Source organism: Cydia fagiglandana, chromosome 25 (assembly GCF_963556715.1).
Source record: "Cydia fagiglandana chromosome 25, ilCydFagi1.1, whole genome shotgun sequence".
Classification (NCBI taxonomy): domain Eukaryota; kingdom Metazoa; phylum Arthropoda; class Insecta; order Lepidoptera; family Tortricidae; genus Cydia; species Cydia fagiglandana.
Genome location: NC_085956.1, coordinates 1,268,275 through 1,291,576, shown reverse-complemented (window position 1 = coordinate 1,291,576; position 23,302 = coordinate 1,268,275). Strand labels below are relative to the sequence as shown.

Here is a 23,302-nt window from a genome sequence, read left to right as displayed (position 1 = left end):
ACCAAATGCTTTTAAAAATAAATCACAATGTAGATATTCATCATTCATATGGAATAATCAATTGACTAGTTTATGTCTGATGTTTAAATCCATTTTATGTGATAAGGAATTTGTTCTCGTAATGAAGTTATGAACTTCTGTGATAAAATTATTCATTCGTTCATTCAAATTTACAAAACCTAACGGCTACTTAGTTTATGTTCTTATACCTACTTGATGGATCTTTAATGGCTATATTTATGACCTAAGGCGTGTAAATAGTTCAAATGAGGATTAGTTGGTCGCATTCATATAAAATATAAAACTTTTACTGTTAATAATAGCAGGTTAAAGGACAATAAAACTACCTCCAAAATAAGATTAATTTCTTATCAATTAAACTTCAAACGGGTTCAGTCATAAATATCTTAAAAATAAAAACAATCGTTGGCAACAGGTAACGTTCGAAGTAATATCAGAAGTTTAATTAAATGGAAATTTTCATATAACCTTATACTGAAACTTCACTTAATCGTGTGCACTTGTGTTTATTACGTTTATGAAATTAAAACGTGTTAATTTAAATCAACATATTATATCATCAGATAATCAGTAGCCCAAACAAAAAAAAAAAAACATAATCTGTCACTTGTATTATTTTTATCAAGATGTTTTTATATCTCGGCATAATTATGATTGCATTCATGTCAACTACGGGCTGGGCCCGAAGATATAAAATCAGAACCATGCATTCTTTATAGAGATGTGACACTTATGTCTTATTTTCATTATTAAACTTTACTGCGCAATACATGATATAGTGATCTATGGACTATTTTAATTGCAAATATTATAATAATTAATACAAATCAGGTACAATATTTGGTAGTTATGTCGTTTATGTACTAAAATATTTGAAACGTGAAAAATAAAATCATAACATGCTTAAATCGATATAACGATTAAAATATAAAGATGAATAATAATAAAATAAATCAATGAAATAAAACCACGAGTCTTATGCATTCAATAATAATTAAAAAAAAAGGAAGTGTTAATTTCATATATCTAAAGAAAGTCTTAAAAGTTTCAGAACGACCCAGGAGCGTCCAGGTGAAAGGGCCAGGGTTTGGTATTCCATTACCACCCAGGAGTGCCCAGGTAAGAGGGTCGGGGTGTGGAATCACTTCCGACCCAGGAGTGCCTAGGTGAGATGGCCAGGGTGATGACATTCTTGTTCCTTAGCAGAACTAAGGTGCTTCTACGCAGAAATACGATCGTTGACTACACCGCAGAGTCTTAGAATGCTGGCATCATGGCAAGCGAAGCTGTGGCTAGTAGCGGCGCGAGATCCGGTGCCCCGTGTTACGCAGCATCAGCGTGGTTGGTGGCATCTGCATCGTGGACAGCTTCAGATGTGTCGACGGCACTATCGCAGTGGGCAGAGCTTGCGTGGTCGGTGGCACCATTGCAGTTAATGAGAACGTGGCGTCGATTAGGCAGACGGCGCAACCCGCGGTGACGCAACTATCTTCTGTTGGTGAAGTGATCCGTGTATAGCGGTTTGAATATTTACGTGTGAAGGTGAATGGTGTTGTGTACGTATATTATATTTCTTGAGCATAGTTATTGAAATTCAACAAGTGTTAAAGAAAATTTAATAATGCTAGATTGCGTAATCTTACTATTACATAATGAATTTTCTGTTGTTTAATATTTTATTATGTTTCTGCAGGTCGAACTAATTAAATTTATTCGTTTCTATGATGACATAGTTTCTTCAACCTTGATAACAGACTTGTGAAAATTCTTCGAAAACCATAATTTGAACGATTAATAATATGTATTATGTTTTGGTAATGGCCACCTATTTCCTAATTATCATTAATTATCATTTTATTAATGCCTAATAATTAACGATAATACACATTATAATTATAATCCTATTAATAGTAGATATCGTGCAATCATGAGTGCACATGAGTATTACATGTTTGTAATTTTATTTTCTCTTGTTACTTATTATTATTTAATATGCATATTATGTGTATAAATATCATTTACATAGTAATATTGGATCAGTGAATCTTGGTTTGTTTTAATGTATACATTTTAATTTAATTCATTATTTTCATAAATTTGTCTTTTGTTTTTATCATTTTAACTATTTTATATTAAGGTTTGGCGAAGGGTCTCGCCTCGAACAGGATGGCCGAGCTGTAAGGATCATTATTTATTAATAGCTTATATTTTGATCATTCTTACTTTTGGTTATGATTAATTTATAAAAGAGTATCAATTGACTCATACTTGTCACTGGTTCCCGCCATGTTGAATTATTATAAAAGGTGGGTACCTCAGTGACAAGTGGCCAGTTCGAGTACGGACAAGTTAGAGTGAAGACGTCTTGAATAATTTATTGTAAATTAATTGTTATTATGTTTGTAACAAATGAATAAAGTTAAATATTGGTACAAGTAATAGTTTTCATCATCAACCCGGTAATAGTCCAACAATACAAAAAAAATTTAAGAGTGAATATAATTTCTCTTCTTACCCACACATAATTAGAAAAACATTTTATGGAGCAACTTTACTATCCATGCTATAGTCGTAATTGCATCTCTTATATTTATTGTGTGATATTCGTTTTGTATATTATATTATTTCAATGTTATACATTTTCCTACTTATCATAAACGATATTATATGTAAAGTACATTATACAATATAAAATTATAGAATTCATTGTTATACGTATCGCACGTTATACTAATTGCACGTTATGCCATTCAAAATTATACTAATTGAATTTATATATTCTGAGCAATATATTATAGGTTTGTATACGTTCTATTACTTACCCGCGTGGACGCCTCATTCCAGACCGGACCACAGATCTCCAACCAGATAAGAGGATGACATTAAGATTGCAGGCCCTCTGGAGGAGAGAAGCAGCAAATCGGGCTGCTTGATGGAGAGACATTGAATAGGCGTATGCAACAGTGGACAAATACTCGCTGAAAATGAAGGAGAAGAGATCGAATGCAAATACCTGCGTCTCTGTCAGCCGTAACTGCCTCGCCAGACGTCCGCGAGCCGCGACGGACAGGTACCGGTTTTTCTCGAACTCTGCCTCTAGACTCTTGATCTGCTGCGCGCTGAATGCGGTGCGCGCGCGCTTGCCTCTGGAGGAGCCTGCGAACAAATTAGTTCTATTAATCCTTGCTTTTTAGGGTTCCGTACCCAAATGGTAAAACGGGACCCTATTACTAAGACTCCGCTGTCCGTCCGTCCGTCTGTCACCAAGCTGTATCTCACGAACAGTGATAGCTAGACAGTTGAAATTTTCACAGATGATGTATTTATGTTGCCGCTATAACAACAAATACTAAAAAGTACGGAACCCTCAGTGGGTATATCCCAACTAACGTCCAATGTGGACCAGTATTTTTCTGTCGGAAAGACTATTTCGGACTAGGCTTTTGACTTCAAGCCAACCAACCCAATGTCTTTTTCGTGAAAATGTCAACGAGTTAACACTTTACAGAAAATTGTTGCCAATGAATACCTGCGCTCATTAATCATTATTCAGATTTTTTTAAAGCAAGTAACTAAATTTAGACCTTAATTTCTTATTGTACGTTAGGAACTCACAATGATGGGTTCTGAAAAGTAGTAATAGTAATAGGTGTTTGATGCTTATTTTTGTAGAAAAGCCATCCTTACTGTCTTAAATTTAAGTTGTGTGATATTTCATAAGATTTCAAGAATAAATTATAATTATTTTATGTGAGTTATGTTAAACTTATGGCATTCAGTGGGTAGTGATTAGAAATCTGATTTGTGTTTACCCGAATATTTGTTAATTAATCTGTCGGTAGTCGCGAAAATGACCCTCTCTCCTACCCGCCAATTCAAATGATGGAAAAGTATAAATGTAACTTACCATGGGATGGAAGGGGCATTCTCGTTCTGGTGCTTGAACCGGTAACATTGAGTAGGAAGGCTTACTGCTTGTTAAATTAAGAATGTCGAAAGTGTTTAAGTAAAAACTTAGAGTAAAATAAAGGTAATTGATTGTACGAAGGACTTTGATTCATCACAGTTGCTGACCAAGGGTGGGTGGGTGACGACGATAGGGTATAGTTTTATTTTATAGACATAGCGATTAAATAAGTCCCTCTTTTATTAGCATATTTAGAAAAATACTGGTAGCCCTGTCTCGGCTGTCTCGCCGCGAGATACTATCGCGATATTCGCGATAATCATGTTATTCTATAGCTTCTAGTCGCCCAGAGACCTATAAAAAGTTCTACTGTTCCATTCTAATTTGAACTTTGTGTTGACAAAATAAAATTTCATTTTGCTTGGCAAGGTTTGACGTATGGGCGGAAAGAGGATAGAGGCCTACACTAAAGCTGACAGAAAGCAGTGATGTGTAGAGTATTAGTTTCTTAAGATCTTTAATTGCCAAGTGAAGTCCTTTCTCTGTTTATTTACAGCTGAAAGCTTTCTCTTCAGCATTCTCTTTCTTTTTCCTTTAAATTAGGAACCGTTTGAGAGATCATTACAAACGTTATTATTGTCCCGACCAATTACTAACTCCGGGCAGACAGGACGGACACGGCGTGTCGTCGCCGCGCAGTTATTTTCAATAAACACCTCTCCTTGAGTAATTAGGGGCAATAAATCACTATGTCATTCGACTACCGACAGCGCCATCTTGGATCGAGCGCCGCCGTTTAACGTGAACGCATCCTAATTATCCCGCCAAAATACACATCGTGCCAACCTCACGATGCAGAAAAAAATATGTCGCTGTACTCTATGGTTAAGAAACAAGGTTGAAGATTGTGTGATTTCTAATTTTACAAGTGATTTGCTTTTGTTGGGAACGGTCAGAATGAATGTGGAGACGATTTATTAGATCTCGCGATCGTTAAAGAAATTTCAAAGAACATATGTTAAAACCAGGTTAAAACGGGTTGTATTTCAGTTTCAATATGATTTAATGAGCGTCGTTTGACTTTAAAACGTTTTAAAAAGTTGTAAAAACTGAATATCCGGTGACTTATATGTTTTTTAATTGCGTTCCGTTTCGTTTAAGACTTTGGAATCGATCTATTATGCCAAGAGCAATAATGTTGTGTGTAGATTAATTAGCGTTTAGAAATAGACATTTGCGAGTTTGAAGTGGCGGAGGAGCGTTCCTGAGATTACTCGGGCTGGGGTAGGCCAATTAACATCAATTTATCGTCAAGTGTCAACCGACGGGTTTTGTAAGATTGTTTGATTGTTTTAACAATTCAAAGATAAATTAAGCCGTTATTTATAGCGGTGAATGAAATATTTGTGTACATTTACGACGTTCGCGGACAATAAACTTATCTTTCCAAAATATATTTAAAAAAATAGACTGTTTAAAATTTCGTCAATCAAGTTGATCAAAGCTGAAAAGCGAATTATTAGCACGATTATTAGCAATTCAAACGTCTGTGAAAACATGTTCTTGATACCTAATAAACTTTCTGAAAATATAAACAGTTCCGAACGGCAATAACTCGTGCTAACTAGCAATTTGAGAAAAAAACGCGGACATTTAATTTATTAATGAGCTGGCCCCAATTTCACATCGCTGACAGGTGCGACGAATTGTAAAATCACTATTGCTGACGTCACAGGCATCCATGGGCTACGATTACCACTTATCATCGGGCGGGCCGTATTCCTGTTTGCCACCATCATTGCATTTTTAAAAAAAATATATTATATCGGAAAAAAACAGATATTTCTCCTGCGAAGTTTCTGACAATTGTCAAAGATTTAGAAGAATTGGCTTCATGCATGAAGTTTAAATTTCAATCAAATATTTTTTATTCGGATGATTGTTACTATTATATCATGTTACAAATGCATTTCCGTTATTAAATTATCATTTAATTGTTTAAAATAATAAATAAAAAGTAAAAAATATGCCCGCGAAAAGCTAGTGAACGAAACGCAACGCCATTGGTCGAAACGTCACGTGACGTCACTCGTTGAGTTTAGTGTCATTTTATTTACGCATTAAGCACAAAATAGATAAGTACAGAAGTCAATCACATGTATGTACTTTACTTTTCATACCTACGCTCGGCGGTCGCTCTAGGGTTGCGATTGTTGCGAACTATGACTTATGCACAAAAAACTATCGTGGTAGTGGCACTCGTATCTATCGTATCGTATATCGTATTTAGTTGTTTGATTTATTGTTGAGGATGAAACGGGAAGAATGGAAATATAAATTAATAATAACATTAATAACTCAAATAGGTATTTTAATTTTAATGTCATTTTTATATTACAAATTTGCCACAGAAAATATCTTGCGATGATTCCGAGATTGGCGAAATACACGATTATTATATTTTTAAGTGTAATAAATTCGCATTCTCATGTACAATGTAATAAATTCGCATACGCATTCTCTCTGAAACCACTGGTAGCTTAAAAAACGACAATTCACCGTTTAATGTTGAATTTAAACAACCGTCCACTGTACAGTTATAATAACTTTTTGTTTTGTTTCTCCATTATTGCACAAAAAAGTTCACAGACGCGTGTCTCAAGCGGATGGCACTCGCGCTCGCACTGGTCCCAACAGGTCCGAGATATCGAGTCCGTGAGCAGTGTCTATGTGTGCGTTGCTCGAGCGCGCTTTGTATGTAGGTTGATTTCTGTACCTATCTGTTTTGTGCATTAAGCATGTGACCCCATATTAGATCCAATACACTTAGGGTTGCCAACTTTTTTTTGGTGGAATATGGTATTTTCCAGAATAAGGCATCAAAAATATAGTACATTTCAAAAAAATATAGTACTTTAGATAAAATACTAAATATGAGTGTAATATACGTTTAATCGGAAATATAGTATTTTAGCGTACTATATATTTTTCCAAAAGTATATAGTACAGAGAGCCAAAATATAGTACAATACTATTTAATATAGTACGGTTGGCAACCCTAAATACACTGCATGTGATATTTCTGAAAACATGAATAATAAAGATATCTTTCAAACATGGTCAAGCAGATCTTGGCAGAAAAAGGCGGCAAATTTGAAAAATGTAGGCGCGAAGGGATATCGTCCCATAGAAAAATTGAATTTTGCGCCTTTTTTTACTGACAAGATTTATTTGCTTGACCAGCTATAATAATAATTTTTATGACCATGAAACTTTGTAAGTATGTATCTGAATGGTTAGTGCTGTCATCTAATATGTCATTGTCATGCGCGCGGGATACTCAAAGCGCGCCATTTCAATTTTATCAATGCAAAATATCCAAACAACAAAGCGGTGGAAATTTAAGTGAAATAGAAAATATAAGTATTTAGAGTCTGGCTAGCCAAAAATTGTTGACAGATATTTCGTTGTTGTATCACCAATTGTCTATGATTTAAAAAAAAGCTAAAAGTGAGTTGTCAATTTATGTCATTCATTCAAATTGTTTGCGGTTTATAAGGGGTTTATTGTTAATAATATTAATAATTTCCATACTGAGTGATGTTCGCAAACTATTATTTAAGCTCGTAAATAATTACGACAATGTGCGAAGTCGACGTGTAGCGTTGTATAACGAAAAACTGCAATGTTTACAACTCCTAACCAAATGTAAACAAATTAGGAGGTTGTTGCTCTATAAATATTTTGATACTTTAAGTACTAGTTCTAACATTTGCCTATTACTTTGATTAAGTACGTGAATTTATTAATGCCTGAATCTCATAAATAGGACAAGTGTATAAAAAAACGGATAAACTAAAAGTTCTGAAAAATATCTATAAAATCTAAATATTGGAACGTAAACATATGTGTTTGTTGTTGACTGTACTTTAAATAGTGGTAGAAATTATGTAAGCTGACTTTGAGTGCACGTAAACTTTTATTTAGCTTATTTCCATAGGTACCTTACTTGTGCACAGAATACCAAAAATATTATCTAGTATCAAAACTATAATTCCTACTAAGCAAAGTGTGACCAGCCCAAGATTTTTTGAATTTCCCGCCAATAATTTAGGTAAAATTTCAGTAGCCAGACTCTATCAAAGAAAACGACGCCACCGAGACGATGACGGACAGCGGGTTTGTCAAAGCGCAATCGGACAATCTACCACACATATGTAGATGCTTTGATGATGTCTGCATATTTCGCCAACAATAAAAATTTCGTTTCCGCTGAGATGAAAGGAAAGAAAGCTAAAAGGTAAATACAATAATATAATGAATTTTACTGTGTGTGTGTGTAAAGCTCAAAGTGATAGCAAATGTATAGTTACCATAATAAATAACCTATAAACTGTGTATGTATATATATATACATAAATTTTGCTTTGAAAACGCAAAGGACGAGTAACGTTTTATGAGCATGTATGTATCAACATTGTTGTAATTTTACAACAATGAAAAGTAGTTTTGGGGTTTAGTTTTCCTCTTTTCATAAGTTTACACCATCGTTTGCGTCCTTTCGCATCTCTTGGCACATCAAAAAATGTTTTCTCGGATGCATTCATGGTAGTGTTTCTACACATTGGTACTAAACAATACCTATTAGAAGTATAAAATGTTTTTTTTTAGGTTCTTCCATGTTATTAACAACAATACAACGAATAAACACAGAAAGAGCGGAGTTGCTTGCATAAGTTTCATAGAACAGTAAATAATAACAAACGTCAGTTAGTTCACGAGTCCAACGCGTGACGTCATCGCGTCATCAAGAATTCGCGCCAAAAATTATGAGCGTTTCAACCGCTCAAAATTATTCAACATTTTAAATATTTCTTTATAAAATAATGGGAAACTTTATAAAAGAATTTTTATATTTTCCGGTGTTCAAACGATGTAAATAATGATTTGAAAAATTAAAATAAAATCACGCATGGGGCTAATTGTAGGTTATTCTTGACAGGTAATGAGTTATATGTCGGAATTTCGTGACAATTGTAATAGTGTTCTTGTGACAATTGTCATAAACTTAGCAAGAGAAATGTCTGTTTTTTTCCGATATCATAAAGTTTTTTTAAATAATGCAATGATGGTGGCAAACAGGAATACGGCCCGCCCGATGGTAAGCGGTAACCGTAGTTCATGGATGCTTGTGACGTCAGCAACAGTGATTTTACAATTCGTCGCACCTGTCACGTTGGTGAAACAGGGGCCAGGGTGGCAATAAAGGCGACTTTAACGGTTTATGCGGTCAGTAGTTTCACTGGATTCTATATTTTTTGGTTTATTTACAAAACAAAAACTATTTTTCTTTCAGAAAAACTATTTTTCTTTCAGGCTGATTTCGCGTTTGAGGCTTAGCCGCTGTGAGGTGACGCTGACACCTCCACTGACTCGATGCCGCTTAGGTTGAATCAGCAGAGTCATGCGAGCTTACAGGGCTATCTGCCTCAACTTCGCCTCCCCCCTATAGTCTCCTCTTCCTAGTCCTTGCTGCAGGATCTGCGGGCTGGAGTTGCCCCTAGTATCAGTATCAGTAAAACAAAAACTATTTATCTTTCAGGCATGGAGTGAAAAAGTCCATCTAAGCATGTTTGCAGCTGATTTTTTTCAAATACGTGATCATGCACTTTGAGCTGTAATACCTGGGTATGCTGGTATAGCAGCTAATGCATTTAAGCTGCAACCAAGCTCAAAAATATTGTAAATTTATATTTTTTATTCAAAAGACTTCCTCTTCAAATGCTTTCTGTCTATGCAGGTAGTTGTAATTGTTGTAAACCGCTATCACATTGGTAAAAAAATGCTTATTTACAGAACCTCCACCATCTTGAAGATCTCGAGATTGAAATCTGTTAAAAGGGAAACATTTGGGATAGAGTCTGTTCGAAAAGAGAAAGTATTGGGTCCCATACATTCAACGACTCTTCTTTTTCCGCACAGACTCTACTATAGTATCTTCGACTTCGATGGACTTGAATTTCAAGATGGTGGAGGTTCTGTATTCAACGCTATTTTTTATACAGGGTGGAAAGATAAGTCGGGCCCTGGAGGGAAAATACCTTAAATCTTTAAGCTGGCTCATTTTACTTAAAGGAGACATTCCTTTATTTTTAAAAAGAAACAAAACTGTATTCAAAATTTTCTAAAACTCGCTTGCCTCGCCCGGGACTCGAACCGACTAAAAATTCAAAAAAATAAAAACTCGCAATTTTATTCTACTAGTCGATACAGTTAATGTTAATGATAACATTTCTCCAAGAAACATTAGGTCTTACACTCGTCTGTCGTACAAAATATCCATAAAATTTAATATTTAGTACTTAAGACTTTTTTAGACAAGCCAAATTGAAGAAAAAAAGAAAAATACTTTGAATGCAGTTTTGTTTCTTTTTAAAAATAAAGGAATGTCTCCTTTAAGTAAAATGAGCCCGCTTAAGGATTTAAGATAGTTTCCCACCAGGGCCCGACTTATCTTTCCACCCTGTATAATAACATATGAAAAGTGTTGTTTGTCAAAGGACTGTCTCATTTCAAACATAGACAGAGAGAATCATACTATCTTTATCTTACACTAGACTGTCACCCAGAAGATAAGGATAAGTATAGTTTTTTGTTCTTATTTACTGACATATTTGGTTTGACCAGCTATAGAGTCTGGCTACTGAAATTTTACCTAAATTATTGGCGGGAAATTCAAAAAATCTTGGGCTGGTCACACTTTGCTTAGTAGGAATTATAGTTTTGATACTAGATAATATTTTTGGTATTCTGTGCACAAGTAAGGTACCTATGGAAATAAGCTAAATAAAAGTTTACGTGCACTCAAAGTCAGCTTACATAATTTCTACCACTATTTAAAGTACAGTCAACAACAAACACATATGTTTACGTTCCAATATTTAGATTTTATAGATATTTTTCAGAACTTTTAGTTTATCCGTTTTTTTATACACTTGTCCTATTTATGAGATTCAGGCATTAATAAATTCACGTACTTAATCAAAGTAATAGGCAAATGTTAGAACTAGTACTTAAAGTATCAAAATATTTATAGAGCAACAACCTCCTAATTTGTTTACATTTGGTTAGGAGTTGTAAACATTGCAGTTTTTCGTTATACAACGCTACACGTCGACTTCGCACATTGTCGTAATTATTTACGAGCTTAAATAATAGTTTGCGAACATCACTCAGTATGGAAATTATTAATATTATTAACAATAAACCCCTTATAAACCGCAAACAATTTGAATGAATGACATAAATTGACAACTCACTTTTAGCTTTTTTTTAAATCATAGACAATTGGTGATACAACAACGAAATATCTGTCAACAATTTTTGGCTAGCCAGACTCTATCTTATTAATTAGCAATCCAAACTCCACAGATATCGTTCCAAACTCAAATTAGCCGTTTGAATCGTTCCACGCACACACGTAAGTTGATGTCTCATTTTCTAAATCCGTTCCACGCAGATAAATCTCGCGTCTCGTTAACTCCCCCCGTAATTACGGTGGAAAAAGAAAAATTGTCTATGGTTACAAACATGAAAGCGGTAGATGGCCAGTATCTTTAAAATGTTGTACAACTGTCAGAGTTCGACGTTTAAATAATGTTTTAGGATATCGTTATTCATCTTACTTAATATAATTTGTATGTTTGTCAAAATTGGAGCATTAAAAAGTAAAAATACGAGTATTTAGGTAAAGAAGAGTGAGAATTTCGATTATCGCGTTTCTCGGTAGGCCACCTGTAAACAAACCGCCTTGATGCATCAATGTCATAGTGAAAACTTGTCAAAAAACTGTTTAAGGCCTAGTATGTATAAGTTACTCTATGGTTTACTAAACACATTAGTGCTGCACTCTGGCGGCAGAACATTGCAGTAATACTCACTATTGGCTCTGCCAGCAGTGGTGCCGGAGCTAATTTGGTGTTCGTTTTAGTTTAACCACATTCATCCACATTGAAAGTACTTAACTGACTATAAATTAGGCAATCTGGTGGGACTCGAGTTCTATGGACGCTTTGCCACTCATTCTGCTGAAAAGTCGTCAGATACTATTTCGCCGCACTCTTCCTGCCATATCTTTCCGATCTGGGGGCACGGTAGTGCTCTAGTGCTCCCGCCAAGACGAGCAAAGCGAAGGGCAAGGGCACTATATACCCACCTTTTCTCGAAGTCCTTCGTTTTTTTGAACCCTCATAACTTAATTGGGTTTGGATACCAGATAAACAAAACTCTCGGGGTATGATGTCAATAGTGGACTTGTTTAAGCATAAAAACCGGGCAAGTGCGAGTCGGACTCGCGCACGAAGGGTTCCGTACCATAATGCAAAAAAAAAAAACAAAAAAAAAAGCAAAAAAAAAAACGGTCACCCATCCAAGTACTGACCACTCCCGACGTTGCTTAACTTTGGTCAAAAATCACGTTTGTTGTATGGGAGCCCCATTTAAATCTTTATTTTATTCTGTTTTTCGTATTTGTTGTTATAGCGGCAACAGAAAAACATCATCTGTGAAAATTTCAACTGTCTAGCTATCACGGTTCGTGAGATACAGCCTGCGATGGTGACAGACGGACGGACGGACGGACGGATGGACGGATGGACGGACGGACGGACAGCGAAGTCTTAGTAATAGGGTCCCATTTTACCCTTTGGGTACGGAACCCTAAAAACGGCCAAGCCTCATATTTAGATTTTTTTTTTATTGATTAAGAAACAAACAGTCTTATAAAACAGATAAGTATACATAATACTTCCGGGAAGGATCGTCGTGCCTTTCCACCCTGTATAGTCATTCTTCTAGTAATAGACTTATAGTTTCCTATATGTAAACAAATATTTTAATAAAAACTTATTACTAAGTATAAATGACATGCATACTCGTATGTACTAGTATGTGTGACGAGATATGTGAGGAAATCTTAATTTAGCTGGTCATACAGGCGTTTATTATTTTAAAGAAGAAAAAAATAATTTTTTAAACAATTTTAAGGTGATGTAGAGTTTGTGAAGTAAGGTCTTGTAGAGTTAGAAGCTTGGCTCTACAAGAGATCTGATAACTTTTTGACAGTGCGAGCCTTATGATTTCGTCTTGGCATCATTTTAGAGTCTGTGCGGAAAGAGAAGAGTCGTGGCAGAAACGGGAACAAACATTTTAAATTTTATATGGCAATCAAACCTTTGACACCTTGTCATGTAAAAAGTAAACAAACTTCTGTCATTGTATATTTATTAACAAAAACCGCAAGTTTTATGTATAAAATATTTTCAAAACACGATAAATCCGTACATAAAACCACAAGGAAAATTACCTATATTTAACATTGTTCGGTTTTGTCAGCGGGAAGAAAACGGCTAAAAGCCGACTATCAACTTACAAAAAGTCGTGGAACGTGTTTCCGCTATTCGCGGGTATTGATGTTGTATTTAATATTAAATATAATTACCTATTTAATAAGCCCCCTAAGTAACTTGTCTCCGGTACATAATCGGTAAGTATATTCATTCAAAATATATTAATTTTCATAAATATGCAGGTCATACATGGTCTTTAAAATAACTGACAAATAGTCTTGATACTTGCCATTTTATGCATATTTATATGTATTTTTTTTTTCAGGATTATGTAAAAGTACCTACGGTATCTCGAATAAAAGACCGCTAAGTAGGTGATATGCAAGAATTCGTAATCTACGTGCCGGATTAAAGCACATCCAGTTCAGATGAAGATAGCTGGTTGTTCTGAAGCTAGCTCAAACATAAGTGACATTGAATATTTTAATTCAGACTTCGATTACAAAGAATAAAACTTTTTCTAATAAAATATTTCTTTATTTGTAGGTTCTGTTAGTTACGAAATTATATTTCATATTTAGCAGTGACTTTTCGGTGAAGTAAAACATCGTGAGATGAGAGAACCGGACATATCCCAATAAGGCCTACCTACTTATGCACTATTTTTATCCATAGATTTAGATTTAGATTTATTTATTTCATAATATAAAATAACTGACAAATATCCATATTTATTATTAATAATGTACACATACATTACAAGTCAAGTTTACAATGGGTGAAATATATCCCAGATAAAATTACAGTTCTATTGCCCAATTTCTACCCGATCTACCCGGTTTTAATAACTGTTGGACTGCACAGATTAGGCAGACATAAATGAGACTCTATCTTGTTTGGTACTAAAATTACAGTTGTATTGGGCAGATTCTTAACTAGTTTTAGCACTTTTAGCAGTTTTGTCAATCGCACTCACTTTTTAGTATCTGAGATATAAAAACAAGTGTGTTTTAAAAAGAAAACTAGTGCCTGCGCTAAATCAGGGGATTGAGTTGACGAGCCGACACCACCACCAGGCTCCGTTTAGTAAGCCGTGGTAAAAAACCGGAACAAAAGGGATTCAAGTATCATGACCTTTAGTGTCGTACTATAATCACGTGACCAGTGTTGTCAGCATAGCAAAAATCATAAAATAGCACTGGCGCGCCCTCAAATCCCACGACTCTTCTCTTTCCGCACAGACTCTATATGAAAATGTTTTTGGTGGGATTTTGTCAACTTGGTTAAGCCGGTAATAAGTACTAAAAGTAAAAAATAAAAACTCGTTGGAATCCTCGCGGCGCGAGTTGACTTGCAGTCTCGCATTGATTTTAATTTTTTTTGTGCGATCATTTTTGTTTTAGAACTGAATGGTTTTAGGCATAGGTACCTAAGTTTCTTTTTTATCTTAATTTAAATCATATTAACTTTTTTTTTTATTATGAATGGGCTTACTCATGGCCACAGACTAGCCGCGAGGCGTAGACGTGGCCTACGCTGGAGCGAGCTCGCCCAGAAGGTGCCTGTTCACTCTTGATTTGAAGGTTGCCGGGTTATAAGAACACGGAAATATAGACGCCGGCAAGGAATTCCATTCCTTGGCAGTGCGCATAAGGAAAGTAGAAGCAAAGCGCTTCGTGCGAATTGGTGGAATATCTACCATGTACGGATGGAAACCGGCCGTGCGTCTAAAAGTCCGATGGTAGAATGGGGACGGTGGAATAAGCTCGTGTAGCTCTTGGGCACACTCCCCGAAGTGCAACTATTATTAATGAATGCCTCTTTCGGATAAGTTTTCAAATAAAATAAAGACGTCGTTTATTTAGTCACCGCGCTGCGTCCGCGGAGCGCGACGGGAAATGGTCCGCGAAGGCGCGAAGTGCCGTAAGATTTTTATTCCCATTTTTAAGTGTAAAATTACAGCGTTTAAAAATGTGTTATTTGAGAATTACTGTCTATTTCTTGATAGGGTTCCGTGCTTCCGTGTTCCGTACCTACTTCAAAAAGATATAATAAAACAGGCCCTTTATAGGATCGCTTTGGGATCACTTGTGTTGCATGAATTATAGAGTAAAAGGAGGAAAATCTCTTATGGTAGAACAGTTGTAAAAGTTTCCAGCAGTCAGCTGTAAATATTAATAGTTAATTCCTAGTGGCGGATTTGCCCTAAGGCACAGTAGGCCCGGGCCTAGGGCGGCAAGATATTTATGGGCGGCAAATTGTGACAAAAAATTCGCTGATGGTAACAAGAAATAACTCAAAATGTAGTCAGTATTATGTATGCCTTGAAAGGGGCGGCTACAGGGCCTGGGGCCTAGGGCGGCAAAGACTGCAAATCCGCCACTGATAGTTCCAAATCTCTCCAGTCCATGCAGAGTAGTGCTATTGTAGCTGAGGACGTAGGCGTTACCTATTGATGGAGTGAAGTGCGTTCGCTGTCAATTATTTGATTTTTTATTGTTCCGTGCCTCAAAAGGAAAAAAAACACTCGTGCGTCTGTCTGTCTGTCCGTCTGTCACAGCCTATTTACTCGGAAACTACTGGACCAATTAAGTTGAAATTTGGTACACATATGTAAATTAGTAACCTTAAAATGCACATGTTATTTTTATAATTTTAATATACATAGGTTCGAAGTTATTTAAGAAAATAGCCAAAAAATGACCATTCCCCCCTTTTATCTCCGAAACTACTGGGTCTAAAATGTTGAAAAAAATACACAAAGTAGTTCTTTACCTGTAGATGACAGAAAAACCTATTATAAATGTGCAGTCAAGCGTGAGTCGGACTTATGTACGGAACCCTAGAAAGTCGGACTCGCACTTGGCGAATTGGGATTTTTTGCGAAAAGGACAAGGCGAAAAATCCCGCGTAAAACTCCTCCTCCAAAACTTAACCAATCCTAACCAAACTTGGAAATCTAAATGATTATGAAATTATCTGTGTCGGACCGTTTTGCTTTTTTGGCTAATTGATATCAGTTTTGGCTCTAGCGCCTTAAAAAACAAAAATATCAAAAAAAGCAAAACGGTCCGACACCTATATTGACAATATTAATCTGTGTTGAAAAAAATCATTGCTCTAGCATCAAAACCCAGTGTTGCCAACTTGGCATAATTGATGCCAGATCTGGCATATTTTCACTTGCTTTGGCACCAAAATTTTCCATTTAGCATCTGGCATATTTTTTAGCATAATTTAGTCTAAACCAAATTTGCACCAACTTGGCAGCAACAGTATGTGCCATCGCCTTATGTGGTTCATATTTTCATATGAATTCTGACTTTTGTGGACGGCTGGACGTCGACGGACTATATAAAGTTGGTCAAGCAGATCTTGTCAGTAGAAAAAGGAGACAAATTTGAAAAATGTATGTGTTTTAAGAGTCTAATTTCAAGTGACATTTAAGTATTTTTTTTGCATATTTCAAAAAACTTTGGCATAATCTAGACATTAGTCTAGCATTTTTTCAAAATCCGAGTTGGTAACACGGTCAAAACCCACGGAGGAAACAGTCGAGTACGTTTGTATGGAGAAATGACCACTCCTGTTGGCTCCACATTACTAGCTCTTATCACTAATAAAACCCACACCTTATAAAACATAGTTTCTCGCCGCGTCTGTCTGTTTGTGTGTTGTTTGTATATGATCGCGATAAACTCAATAACTACTCGACGGATTTTCATGCGATTTTCACCTATAATATATAGTCCGACCAAGAAACGTCTGTAGCGATTTTGATAGCCCACGCAGTGCAAGTGTTATTTATACGTCATAATTTCATAGAAGCTTGACGTTTAAAATAACACTTGCACTGCGTGGCCTATCAACATCACTGCAGACTTTTCTTGGTCTAACTGTGGAATGATTCGTGAGGAAGATTGTGGTGGTGGTTGTGTATAATTTGTCAACCCGTGCGATGCCGGGGCGGGTCGCTATAGCAATTCTTATAATATCATAGCCGAAGTCTATTTAATAGGTACCTGTATTAAGTTTGTTATAAAAACAAAGAAAGGAATAAACAAACATAATAAAACTTACAAAACTAAAGATAAAAAATTTGCCCCAGGTCGCCGTCAACGGGCAAGGTGCCCAGAAGGCTGGCCGTATTTCCCCGCTGTATAGCGATGCTAATACGCTGGGCGAAATAGTGGCCAGCCCTCTGGTCACCAGAAGCCTCTATTAAGCGCGCCGACAAGTCTTTGTACAGTCGACGCGCACTTGGCCCCCACGGCCCCAAAGTTTCGACACCAAACGCCGCAAATATGTAGCTGCTTCCCAGAGCGGCATATTTGCGGCGCTTGAGGCTTTCGGCTGAGGAAGCCGCAGCGCCAGCAGAGTCTTTGGTGCTTGGAACATGGGACGGTGCCAGGGTATCAACGCAAGTAGCGTCCCAAACTAGCGGCCGACCCATGCTCCAAGGCACCAGTGTCATTCCGTCGGGTCTCTTGCCGTCATCCCTGGCCAGACCGCTGGGCTCGAGGACTGCAGGTACTTTGGCACTAACAAGAGCCCGACGGAGGACATCATTTATACTGGCATGGCGGGGGATCCTGCCAGCGCTTCGTGCACATGAGAGGCCATGGTGGCCAAGAATGTCCACCGTGGTGCCACATTGACAGCGATGTGGCTGATTGGTAGATGCCCCTAAACGTAAGCTAGCTGCTAGGCGGAAGGTAGTATTGTCTAGAAAAGTCCCAATGTTTGGAGAGGGTAGCGCCTGCAGCCACAGACCTGACTCCCACTCTGCAGTCGCAAGGAGACGAGCTCGGTCTGTCGAACTAGGTGACGTATCTAAAAGGTTTTTCCGTACTAGTTGACAGAGCGGCTCGTCCCACTGCCTCTGCGAGCAGGGATTTTCAGGCAGGTCTGTGTTGGGACAGGTTATAGACCAGACGTTCTTGCCCTCGGAGCAGTGTGCGGCCTCTATAGATCCAATAGAAGGACCTAGTATTTTCCCTATAAGGCTTTGAGCACCATGCACCGAGGACAAGAACGCAGGTAAGGATACACAAGAAATTTTGCGGATGCCCAGGCCACCAAACCTAATGGGTAGGCTAGCCTGGGTCCAAGACCTTTCGTCAAAAGAGATGTTAAAGATGGATGTGAGTGTTTCAACTACCAATGTATCTAATTTTGAGACCAAATTGGGGTGTTTCCAAAGATGGGTTCCGCGAAGAATATACGTGAATTTTGGAACGAAAAGACAATGCTTAACGATCGAATAGGCTGAATGTAGATTAATTTGTTACCTATTATTACCTATAACACGACATCCACTAGCCAGGTGGCAGGACGAGATTATTGCCACTGCAGGCAAAGAATGGCATAGTGTAGCGCTAGATAAATCCAAATGGAAACAGCTGGAGGAGGCTTTTACCCAGAAGGGGTCTACAGTAGAAAAATAGTATTTTATGCAACAGTTTTATAAGAGGGGTCAAAAAATGTGAGTGGCGTGGGTAACAATGTGAGCCGAAGGCGAACATTGTTAATAAATACGCCATGAACATTTTTGGACTACTTATACAACGTTGCATACAATGCTTTTTCTATGAGTAGGCAATATTAAATAAAATACAAAAAAATTATAAACTAAATTTTATTTATGAAAATGTCAATGTAAATTTTGGATAGCAGGCATTACTATATGTATGTAGCTCTTGTCTGCGACAAGCACCCATCCATAATACCAAATATTACTGCAACCTGTAACAAGACAAAGGAGAATTAAATAATATTCAGTTTCAATGCAAAAATATAAAATGTACATAAATATAGCTCGTTGTACTGTGTACCCTAAATCAAAAAAATTTATAACATATACCAACCTTGCTTAAAAGATAGATCTGATCCGGAGCTTCCAAAGTCTTTGAAAATACACCAATAAGACGTTTTCAGAGAATGACGAAGTTTTGTGCTCCAATCTCCACGCCATGAACTTCGCATAAGATTTGTCGTATAGGTGCTGCGATTTAGTACTTAGGCAACAAATTTTCGGTCGCTGCTTGTGCTGCAGCGGATATTTCTTCAGGTGTAGAAACAATGTTGTCCTTTTTGTCCATATTCAACACTTTTTATGAACGCAAAACAAATAGTAACGCAAAATACTCAAAAAACAAGAAATTACCGGGAAAGGCGGGAAACGTAAAAACAAACGAGTAATGTCTATGGTTATGTTTTTTTTAAAAGCCGTTACACACTACCGCACCTCACCAGGGTTGTGGTGCTGTAGGGTCTAAGTGTGTTACAGGCCTTAGAAGTCCACCTTCCAATAGTGATGATACCAAAAAAAGTATTTTTTATTATGTTGGTAGCAATGAACTCAGTACAAATTTGTTTTTTTTAAATGAAAACCGTATGCATTCAATCGTTTGTCACGTTGGTAGCAATGTACCGGTATGTGGCACCTGCTACCTTGCACTAGCTTACCGTATCGTAATGTCTCTAAAACGACACAAGTGCTTTTTTGGGCAATAGACTATAGACTTTTAAGGAGTATTAATAATGTATGCCCTTATATGTTCGTTCGTGACTATGTAAATGACAGATAAAAGTACACGAGTAGAAAAAAAAACTTATATAACAAATAAGAATTATAAATAACTTAACTAATACAATTTTCTGTGGAATAATTGAGAGCTCTAATAAATAAATAAAATAAAATAAATAAAATTACCTATAATCTGTGTCATTTTCTAAAGGAAGAAGTTTCTTTATTTTAATATTTCACATCACGATTATATCACGAACAGCGCCACTTTATACTCTGACAAGAAATTGCAGTAGAAAGTTATTGAGGGCGCCACTTCCTACGTAAACGTAAAATGATTAAAGATGGCAAAAAGAAAATTTAGTACTTATGGATATTTTTTAGTTCCATTTCAATAAGTCAAGTCAAAGTCAAAAATACTTTATTCATGTAGGCCTAGTAACAAGCACTTATGAACGTTTTACATAATAATATATTATCATATTATTTTATTTTATTTCTACTATTTTATGTCACACTATACTTCAAGCCCTTTTTAAGAACACAAATTGCTTGAAAAGAACCTTAACAAACAAAGATAACGATCCGCCAAAGGTTGTTATGGTCTTCATCAGCAGTTCCACTTCGATGAAAGGCATTTTTGGATGGGTTATTTTATTTAGTTATAGGTAAATTAATACAAAGATCGCTATACATATAAGAAAACATAACCTAACTTATCTGGGGGCACGGCAGTGCCCCCGCCAAGTCCAGCAAATAATAATCTTACATCTCTTAGACTCTGAAAAACTGATAGACACATAAGTCATATGCTCATATGTCCTAGTTTAGAAGTCTTGACGGAATTTCAATTCACTGACCGAGCGAGCGAAATACGAGCGAAGCGTCTCGCCTATTCAGAGTGGACAAAAAAGCTTTAAATTGTCAAGCAATTTTCATGAAATTTATCGCTCGAATATGAAAGAAAGTTTCAGGTTCTATAGGGTATAGCTGAGGGGGTGTTCTGCCTTTTCGCAGAACTATTTTTGGCGGAATTTCATTTGCCAACCAACATTTCGCCGACGTTTCACTTTGACAACTAACGATTAGCAAATTTTTGTATGGCAACGTTTCAATTGGTAGAATTATTGTAAAGTAGATTATTATAACGCCTCTAAACTTTTGGGAGACTTATCATTTGTCAAATCTTTCACTTGGTCGAACAACTCTTGGACGAATAACGTTTCGTTGGAGCTACAGTTCGCTTTTCATACATTAGGCAAGTTACCCCCCATAAGAAAAAGATACTTACCAAACAATCAAAAATGGCCGAGTTGTTGTACTTTTTATAATGTATATTTGAAGCCAGTGGCAGCGAGCGAGCGAAGCGAGCGAGCAAGACCTTCCTGGACAAAGCCGACTTGGATATGGTTAGGTTAGAAGACTAAGGCGGGAGCTTGCTCCCGCCTTAGTCTTCGAGGTTATTTTTTTTCAACAACCCAAAAAACGTAATTACACAGCAACTTTCGGGTCAAATATCTCGGCCATTTTTGATTTTAGAGGAAAGATTATTAAGAAAAAAGTGATTATTTCATCAAAATCTTGTAAATTATTCTAAGTGTTTTGAAACCCCTATGTTCTTTCATTTTCTCAAAAAAAAAATCTAAGATCCAGAAACGGGCCCCCTTTGGTACAGTAGTACAGTCTGACCAAATGAAACAATTGGTAAACAATAAACAACTAAGTGTATATTATGCCAACTAAAACATTCTACGACATGAAAATTGGCATTATTAAACACAGACCAAACGTTTAGTTGGTAAGTGTGCGGTTGGGAAATGATAAAAAAAGATTTGAAAAGTTGGGAAGTGATAATTCGGCGAAATAAAAATCCGCCAAACGTGAGTTGGGAAGTGATAATCGGCCATACCATTTTCGGCGATAAATAAGAGAACCAGCTGAGGGTTACATGATCAAATAATGTAGGCTAAAGTTAGGTCGTTCAGTGACAGATCCAGTCGGTTTTGTATTTGGTTGGTTAATTAATAAATGTTATAACTACCCGAAAATGTACAAATTATTTGTTTACTTTTATTTAAATATCTAAGGATACAGAATATAGTGCTGGATCTATAGAACAGTGTCGTAGCCTGTCGTATCGTATGTTGCGTAGTTATTAGACCGCAGAATGTCTTATGAATGACCCTTTTGCTGGTGTTTCTAGGCTTCTGCAACTCGATATTGTCAGACTGAAAAATAAGTGACTTTCCCCCACCAGCTCTTTGAATTTCCCTCTTATACATATAACGTACAATTCTCATACATTCGCCGTCGAAATAATTATACTTAGGGCATACTAAAAATTCCTGGACTGGGCACTTAGAAAAAATAAGTCGTCTCATATATCGGCGTGGCTCCGTTGTGTCGTTGTCGACACAACGGAGCCACGCCGTTTTGTCGTCTAAATAGTGTTTAGTTTTAAGTTTATAAAATACATATGTATGTTAGTCTGTAAGGTATTTGTAATATGGGCCTTGTTGCCTGAATTAAATATCTAAATAAATAAATAAAAATAAAATAAATAAAAATATATCAAAATCCAGAAACTTTCAGTATGGCCCACGTAGTACCTTTTCACAAATCGGACTAACCTTTTGCAGAGCCTAGCTGTTGAATGACATACAGACCGACGGACGGACGGACAGACGGTGTAACCTTATGATATGATCACCTTTCATGGTTTGGTATGCAATCATTTTGAATTTATTTATTTTAAACATACCATAATGGTGTTGAAACGGCAATAGAAAAAACCGACTTCAAGAACGACTGGTACGGTGCTATTTTGATTAATTTCCTATTTTACGCTGAAGTGTATTTTTGTTTTTGCAATTAACGTGCTTGTTATCATTACCCCGTAAGGCGTAAAATATGCTACTCACTTGATTGTTGATAATCAGCAACTTTATCCAACTCCTGTGCATCCATCGAGCTCTCCACATCAACATCACTTTTGCCATCATCCGACTCATTATCATTATCATCAATATCATCATTATACTTCGGATAATCAAACACAGCTTTATCATTATCACCACTTGCACCAGGTTTATTATCATTATTTGTATCAACATCTTTAGTTTTAAATGTGTCTGAAAGGAGGTTTTCTATTGAGAAGGGAAGCTTTCTCTCATTCTTTTCTGTTGCATTTTCGACGTCCATTTCTTCTGTGTTGTCCATCTTATTGTTACTTCTACAATTTGGATACTTTTGTTGTTACTCTCTGATTTTGTTGTGATTTGTAATATAGCTTCTTTTAAAATCAATTTGTTGTTGTAATTGTTCGTATTTATGGCACCTAAGAATTATAGATTTCTTTTTGTTTAATGCACTTTTTTATTTGACAATAAAAATCGTATGTAAATACTCTATTAAGTATTATCTACTAATCTAACACAGTTTCACCGTTGGCACTTAACGTATTTTTTTCAGGACCAAAGTTCCGAAAACCCTCACTCA

The 23,302-nt window shown here is 36.4% G+C and overlaps 1 protein-coding gene across 1 annotated transcript in view; it reads right to left on the bottom strand.

Moving 5' to 3' along the window:
* LOC134676777 (homeobox protein ceh-19-like) overlaps positions 1-23,023 on the bottom strand; it is a 42,483-nt gene extending 19,460 nt beyond the window's left edge. Inside the window, exons 1-2 of the mRNA XM_063535160.1 lie at positions 22,726-23,023; positions 3,035-3,177 (exon numbers count right to left, since the gene is read on the bottom strand). Coding sequence (XP_063391230.1) covers positions 3,035-3,177; positions 22,726-23,023 — 441 coding nt within the window. The remainder of the gene's footprint in view (positions 1-3,034; positions 3,178-22,725) is intronic.
* Positions 23,024-23,302: the final 279 nt, after the last annotated feature.